The 8,168-nt window shown below is 44.5% G+C and overlaps 1 protein-coding gene across 2 annotated transcripts in view; it reads right to left on the reverse strand.

The window, feature by feature from the left end:
• LOC110322919 (zinc finger protein 431-like) overlaps positions 1-6,448 on the reverse strand; it is a 15,094-nt gene extending 8,646 nt beyond the window's left edge. For both annotated transcript variants that reach the window (XM_029539430.1, XM_029539431.1), the window contains exon 1: positions 6,331-6,448. In XM_029539430.1, coding sequence (XP_029395290.1) covers positions 6,331-6,333 — 3 coding nt within the window. In that variant the 5' untranslated portion in view covers positions 6,334-6,448. The remainder of the gene's footprint in view (positions 1-6,330) is intronic.
• Between the last annotated feature and the right edge of the window lie 1,720 nt (positions 6,449-8,168).

The raw sequence follows: 8,168 nt of genomic DNA on the forward strand, positions 1-8,168 counted from the left end.
AAAAGCTGTAATAATTTATTATGAATTCATTAAATGCAGTGTTACAGATCATGTCTTATTTTTAATTCTAGTGACAAAGGTTTTGGCTGTTTTTAAAGATGAGCTCCTTTGTTAAACTGCTAAGAAATATATATTGTAATTGATTTGTATTTAATAAATAATGAATTGAATAAATAAATAAAAATTGAATTGTATTTAATAAAAAAAAATTACAACAGAATTGTTTACAGACCTGAGAAGAATTCCAACACTTCATATGGAATAACAAAACCCACGATCGCTAAAATAATCCTGAACAAAAGAACTGCATGGTATTGGCATAAAATTAGACATGTTGATCATCAATGGAATCAAATGGAAAACCCAAACATAACCCCACCCATGTCAGGACACCTGATTTTTGAGGAATTCACAAATACACAATAGAACAAAGACAGTACCTTCATAGGATGGTGCTGGTTACACTGTATCTCTACATAAAGAAGAATGCAAATAAATTCATATTCATCACCCTGAAAAAAACTCAAGACCAAGTGGATGGAAGACCCCAAAATAAACCAGACATACTGAAACTGTTAGAAGAGAATGTGAAGGCCGGGCAGGGGTGGCGCACGCCTTTGATCCCAGCACTTGGGAGGCAGAGGCATGTGGATTTCTGAGTTCAAGGCCAGCCTGGTCTTCAGAGTTCCAGGACAGCCAGGAGCTATAAAGAGAAACCCTATCTCGAAAAACCAAGAGAGAGAGAGAGAGAGAGAGAGAGAGAGAGAGAGAGAGAGAGAGAGAGAGCACTGGCACAGGAGACAACCTTCTGAACATACCAATGTCTCAGGCTCTATCGATGACCAACAATTAATATATGGGGACCTCATGAATCGGAAAAGCTTCTCAGGGCAAAAAGCACAGTCAACTGGACACAGAGACAAGACAGCATAAGGAATGGGAACAGATGTTTTCCAACTGGGTATAGTCCACAGACAAAGGTACAACTACACAAGATGCATAGTGAACTCAAGAAGCTAGATGGCCAAAGAACCAGCAATTCTATTTAAAACTAGGGTACAGAGCTAAATAGAATTCTCAAAAGAGGAAGCTCACATGGCCTAGAAACACTTTAAGAAATGCTGAACATCATTAGCTATCACAGAAATGCAAATGGAACTACTTTGGGTTTTTTTTTTAATACATGTCAGAATAGCTAATGACAATAATAAAAGTAACAGCTCATGCCGGCTAGGATGTGGAGCAAGGGGACCACTCTTACATTGTTGGTGGGAGGGCAAAGTAATACAGACACTATGGAAATCAATATTGTGTTTCCTCAGAAAACTGGAAATTGGGCTCCTTCAAGACTCAGATTGGGCATATTTCCAAAAAATGCTCCATTCTACCAGAAGGAGACCTGCTCACAACACCTGCTCAATATGTCCATAGTGGCTTTAATCACACTGGACAGAAACTTGAAATGAGCTAGATTTCTCTCAACTGAAGAATGGATAAAGAAAATGTGGTACATTTACACAACGGAGTACTACTCAGCTGTTAAAAATGACTTTAAGACATTTACAGGAAATAGATGTAACTAGGAAAAAAAAAATCACGATTAAGTGGGTTAACTAAAACCCAGAAATATGAATATGGCATACATTCACTTATAAATTGATAGTAGCTATTAGGTTAATGATAAGTCAGCTACAGTCCACAGACCCAGAGGAGACAGGGAAAGAGGAGAGCTATAGAGGGAAACATGGATCTCTCTGGAAAGGAGAAATAGAAAAGATTCTGAGGGTGGACTGGGGGTAAATGGGCACAGAAGTAGGAGAGATCAGTTGAGAGGTGAAGAAAGTTCAGTGCAGGGAGGAACAGCAGGAAGTAGGGGGCACTGGGGAGTTGAGCTAGATACCTATAGCATTGGTAACTTCCTAAAATCTATGAAGGTGACCTTAGTGAGCACTCCTAGTAATGGAAAATGCAGAATCTAAACCGGCCGTCCTTTGTAGAAAGTCAGGGCTTCAGTGGTGGCTTACATTTGGTTAAGATGTTGTCAAGGAGATCCCAGGGAGATTCCTCAACAACCCAGGCTGATGCTGGGACAGAAGGTTGGTCTCTGAAAATGGGAGCAAGACCACATTGCTGAAGAAAACTTCCACACAGCTCACTGAATGTGGAGTTGTCAAGTAAGCACAGACTTGGACATTCACTACTGTGTTCTGGTCTCTTTGGTGTGACAGTCTTTAGAAGTGTAGTCTTTTAACCATTTCTATTGTCTTCATTTCTTTTGCACAATGTCCTTCTAGGTACCCAGCTTGTCCTCAATGAATGAGCATTTAGGTTATTTTAAAATGTAGGACACCGTGACTATTACTACAATGAGCATAAGAATTCTGATACTTCTTAAAACTAAGAAGTAGACTGCAGGCACACACAAGCTTGGATAGCTTGAGACTGTGTGGAGAACATGGTTTACTGTGTTGTTTGTGGTAATGAGGTTCTGTGGGTGAAGCTGTGTCTAAATGGATCAGAATACATACACTAAACATGTTCTATTTTACATCAACTATAAAAATGCAATAAGGTTTTAATTAAGTGCAGTTGGTATCTGTGGTAAATCACAACCTATTGCTATCATAGTTTATTTTGTATGCTAATACACAATTCTCTGCATTGTCCAACTCTGGACCATGTTTTATTTTCACTTTTACCTTGTCAATTAAATCATACTTGGTAGGCCAGGGTCCTTGCAACACACTGAAGTCCTCTTTCTATGCCTTTGAATATAGTTTCACATCTATTTCAGTTTCCCTCCTTCCAGGGGATCCACATTCAGGAAGGGTCCAAGGCCAAAGGCCTCTGCCCAGGAAACCACATGGACCAACAGAACCACAGTCTGACCCATAGCCGGCCTCAGTCCCAGCAGATTAAGATTAGACTCTGATAGCTCAGTAGAAGTACTCCTCCTGCCCTCGGGACAGTGGGCTCCACACTCACCATGACATGGCTTGCGGTCTCCCTCACAGCTCCCTACAGCTGCATGAGAAGAGAATCCTGGAGAGAACATTCACTACCCTCCCACCCCCACCCATGCTCCTGACTCCTAGGCCTGCCCAGAGTCCCTCATTAGCTTGGACAACTCTTCTGGGCCTTAGAACAGCAGCAGCTCCTCTACTGGAAGAATCAGACATCAAAGGACTTAGACAAACAAGGCAACCCTGCTCTGCCCTCCCACCCTGGGGTCAGACACAGCCCTGGTCTGGGAAATTTGCATTTTAGGACAATTTTCCAGTCTCCCAGAGCACTTCCTGCTCCTCTTTCAAAGCACAGGGTCATTTCTCTGTATATTCCATTGCACCTGAAAGGGATTGAATTTGAGAAAAGCAAAGAACTTATAGTCAAAAGTATAACATGAGACAAATAGGGCAATATTAGGAACTTGAAGGCCTGAGGCCTGACAGGCCCTGAAGGCCTAGCTGAAGATTTTACAATAACAAGTCCAGGCATGTCCAGGAGAGCCCCTTGTTTGGCCATTCCTGAGGATGGGTGGCCCCAAGGATAGACATAAACACAGGAACTGTTTTGGGTTATTTTTTGATTGACTTATTGGCCATCTGGCGGCCTGGGCCATGCTGACCCAAGGAGAAATCACTCCACACAATAATAAAAGTTAATTAAGAAAAGTCTCTTTATGGACACCACACATTCGGCTCTGGGAGTCCTCAAAGTGGAGTCAGCCTAGAAGCGATTTTGCATTCCACATATGGTATATCCCTTAAGTCTCTTTTAGATTCAGACCCAGGTTATGCCATGAACTATCTAAACATGGACTGCAGACTGCAAGTGTAAATAGACACGGGCAGATGGGAGATATACACAGCAAAGATTTTCACAGAACTAAGTACACCAGCATTGTAATACAGCAGTCCTTTAGTGACAAGGTCCTAAGTGGGGAGTCCCAGCGGATGAGATAGGAAAAGTATAGGCAGAAAAGATAGCAGTGGAGATGTCTGTTGTTCTTAATAAAATCTAAACCATTCAACTTTACCAAGAAAGACTCAGGAGCCAGATGCTGGGTGGAAGCCTGCTAGCTCAGAGGCAGAGAAAGCGCCTGCTCACCTTTCTCTTCATGTGAAATCCCAGAAGGAATCTCTTTCTGCCACGCCTTCTCAAATGACCTCCTCCAGACAGAAGGTACCTCAGTGCTGCTTCCTGGACATCTCTCTGTCTTTTCTCCCAATTCCCTCTTACTCTCTATGACTCTTTAGTTAATAATCCTAGGTTCCCTTCCTGTCAGCTGGCTGCTTGTGGCACTTCTTGACCCATAGTTTATTTAATCTTGTTTACACACATGGTTCACAGTATGATCAAATATACTACAATAAAGGTCTTGCAAAAGCTATATCTCTTAAGAAAAAATAGCATCTTGTATACTACTTACAGGGGAAACACAGAAAGAAATGGGAGACTTCTATGAAGTCAGCAGAAACTATCATACAATGGGACAAACTCAGGAGGAATCTAACAAACCCATGCTGGTCACAGGGAACACCGGGTATATCAGGAACATCAGTGAACAAGCCATCAGTGGACTTGGGACTGATAACCACACCCCCACATGGTGGCAAGAGTTGGGTTCTCTGAATCTGACACAACCTCTCCCCACAGGTCCTAGCTGCAGACCAGAGCCAGCTTTCCCAAGCATAAGCCTTGCTTTAGAGAAGGAGCTCTGTAAAAATGATTTTATTCACCTGAGGTAACTGTCTTCTCTGAGCCTTACTGACTCAGCCTATTTGCCTAGCCTAGCCCTGAAGATGTCTCGTCTCTGTACAACACCAGCTTCAGAGATTTACTGCTGAAGAAGCCCGCCATTCCTAGATTTTCCTGAGCTCTTGCTGACTGGTCAACTCAGTAGTTCTGACTCAAAACCACTCTCCACACTGACTAATTCAAAATCTCTCCCCCCCCCCCCCCCCCCCCCAACAAAAAACACACACACACACACACACACACACACACACATACACACACATTATTCCCCCCCGCCATCACATGGAAAGCCTTACTTGAAAAAAAAAAAAAAAAAAAAGAGCCAGCCCTCAACACTACAGGGTTGCTCCTTTGCAAAGAACTGACAACGGTGTAGTCTTGCTCATGCTGCAGAACTATGCTTTTCTCAAGAGGAGAGTTGGACCATTGTGGCACAAGAGGCCTTAGGATTGGTTGTAACCCTTTAATGCCACCTTGACCAGCTTATTACTGCACTGTTCTCTGATAAAGGCGTTTGCTTTCACATCCAGACCTGGACTTCAGGTTCTCCCAGCATTCCTCAGTTCTCCCCTAGCACACCCTACCCCCCAACCCTAAACTTCCCAGGCCAGGGGCTATGCTGCCCTTCCCCTAGAGACCCTCCTCCATACAATCCAAATATTTTGGACTCCTTAATCTCTTGCGCACTTTCTCACTCTTGCTCTCTCTCTCTTCTTCTTCTCTTCTTTCTCTGTCCCTGCCTGCTTTCTCTTTCTCTTCCCCCTTCTTGCCTCCCTCTCTCACCATGGTGACTTCCCTGACCTTGGTCCTTGGGGCCAGTGAACCTGCCCAAGAGCAGCTTCCCAAATAAACTGGCATTTAATATAATCTAATCTGGCTTGAACTGGCTCATTTGAGCAGCAGAGAACAAATAACTTATCAATGGGAATGGCCTAGCAGCTGGTTGTAAATCTGGTTTGTCTCCTTTGTCCTGCTCTTCAGTCATATTTCTGAACAATCCTAGTGAACAAAAATGTGTATCCTAGCATCCTATCTCTAACAGACATGGTTAGCACGGAACCGGTCGGTAGGGTGTTTTAGAGGACATCCTCACTCATCTAAGTTCTATGTGGCGTGACTTACTCTCTCCTAAGCACTGCAATTCCTTTACATCGTAAGTCCTACTCTTCTACATCACCGATTAACATTGTAGTGCTACCCAGCGCATGAGACGCCTTTTACACCCGCCACAAAATGAACTCCAAATGGACCTTACAACTAAACGTTAAATGCTAAAGGAAGAAGTTGTAGAAGATACTGAGAGAAACCAGGGCTCTTCGTGTTTGGCATCTTGCCGGGGATGTTCCTGCACACAAGTCCCTACTCCAAATGCTTGGTGCAGAAGCAGCCTGGATATTGAAGTTATTCAGAGCCCACTACCGGGTCCACGGAATAACTAGAACGAAGACGGATCCCACAGGTGGCCACATCTGGCCTCCGCTTACCACCCAGTCCCAGGGAGAACCCACCACACCAGCTCCCCAGGCTCAGCCGCCTGCTCCTCCCGGATGTGGGCAGTGACTCTGTGCTCACCATGTCGAGACTTAGGACCTGGCCTGAGCGTCCCTCAGAGCACCCAGCACTAACTTCCCCTTCTTCCTCCAGAAATCAAGGTGAAGAACTTGCATCTGTAATTCTCAAAATTAACCTGGAAGCCTCCTCTGCCCAGGAACTACGTAACTTCCTGGAATGCTGGGAATTGTAGTTCTTTGGAAATAACAAAGGCTCATGGGAAAGTACGGTGGCCTAGTTGAATATCTAAGAATAAACCGCTGTAGCACGTGACTGAGGCCGTTCGAGCTGGCAAGTTCAGGGGGAATTTTACTGACCCAGGTCTGTCTCTTGGTCAGTATTTAATATTTAATAAATGCCTGCTTTAAATTTGGTTCAAAACTGTTGAGTTGTTTTATTTCCAGCAAAAATCAGGATTAACATACGGAGGTTCATAGGAAGATAACTCTACCCCACAGTCTCTTCAATACGTATACTGGAGAGTGAGCTGAGCTGCCGAGGGCACTGAGTGTCCTAGCTCCATATTTTTACATCTGGCAACCAAAGTAGAATCCTCAGAGAAGCAAGCAGTCTCTAGTAGAAGCTAAGATAAGCAGTTAGCCAGAGGGGGTCCCAGCACAAACAGGCTGAGATAAGTTAGCAAGCATATCCTGACCTTGGGTGCCTAGAAGTGGAGTTGAGTAATTTTCCTAGAATTTTTGATCAAGGAAATCAAATTCTAGTTAAACCTGAAATGGCCTCAGCAACACAAGATGGAGGAGGCCTGGGGTCTCTGTCCAGCACCAAGAACAAGGAATGAGGGCAGACATGGGGTAGCATAGGTAGAGGGATCTCTTGACCTTGAGGCCGACTTGATTTACAGAGAGAATTCTAGAACAGCCAGGGCTGCAGAAAGAAAACTTGTCTGTCTGACTGTCTGTCTCTCTCTTTTTTTTTTTTTCCTGGTTTTTCTAGACAGGGTTTCTCTGTGTAGCCCTGGCTGTCCTGGAACTCACTTTGTAGACCAGGCTGCCCTCAAACTCAGAAATCCACCTGCCTCTGCCTCCAGAGTGCTGGGATTAAAGGCGTGTGCCACCACACCCAACTCTTGTTTAACCTTGTCTCTTAAAAAAAAAAAAAAAAAAATCTGGCCATGTAGTGCCAGCCTGTGGAAGAGTCGAGGCTTGACCAAAGTGTGAATGACTTTACTGGCTTCCTGTGAAATCATGGTAGTCATATGGAAAGTTGTACATTGGACATCGTAAGTAAGAAATGTCTGCAACGGGGAGGATGTGGAGACCCTCCTCAGCTCTTCCTTCCTGTGGAGACCCTCCTCAGCTCTTCCTTCCTGTGCTCTAGGCTGTTCTAACCTCAAGATCATCCCATGAAAGAGAAGCCACTGAGTTCGTCCTTGTTCAGCGTTCCCCAGGCTTTTTGCCTTTGCCTCTCTGTGAACACATGGGGAATGCATCGTCTTACCTTTTTAGGACTCAAGAGTTCTGCCCATAGAGAGGGAGAAGGGCTGTGGGTGAACAGGGATTTCCCTGTGGCCAGCACCTGAGGGCTAAGGACGGCTTCCTAGGGTGGCTGAAACTGCAAGTGTCCCAGGAATCTCAAGCTTGGAGAAGGAAAAAGGCTGCCATTCCTCGGGGCAGAAATCAGTCCTCGGGACAGAAATCAGTCTCCGACGGTTCTGCCTCGTCAGACCTCCTTGCAGGAGAGACTGGGTTTGAGGTGATGGGCTAGTTTAGCAGCATATGGTGGTACATGCCTTTAATTCCAGCACTGTGAAGCAGAGGTAGCAGATCACTCAGGTTGAGGCCAGTCTGGTCCACAGAACTAATTCCAGAAGAACCTGGAACAAATTCTTCTAGGGACGA

This window comes from Mus pahari, chromosome 6 (genome assembly GCF_900095145.1).
Source record: "Mus pahari chromosome 6, PAHARI_EIJ_v1.1, whole genome shotgun sequence".
Classification (NCBI taxonomy): Eukaryota; Metazoa; Chordata; class Mammalia; order Rodentia; family Muridae; genus Mus; species Mus pahari.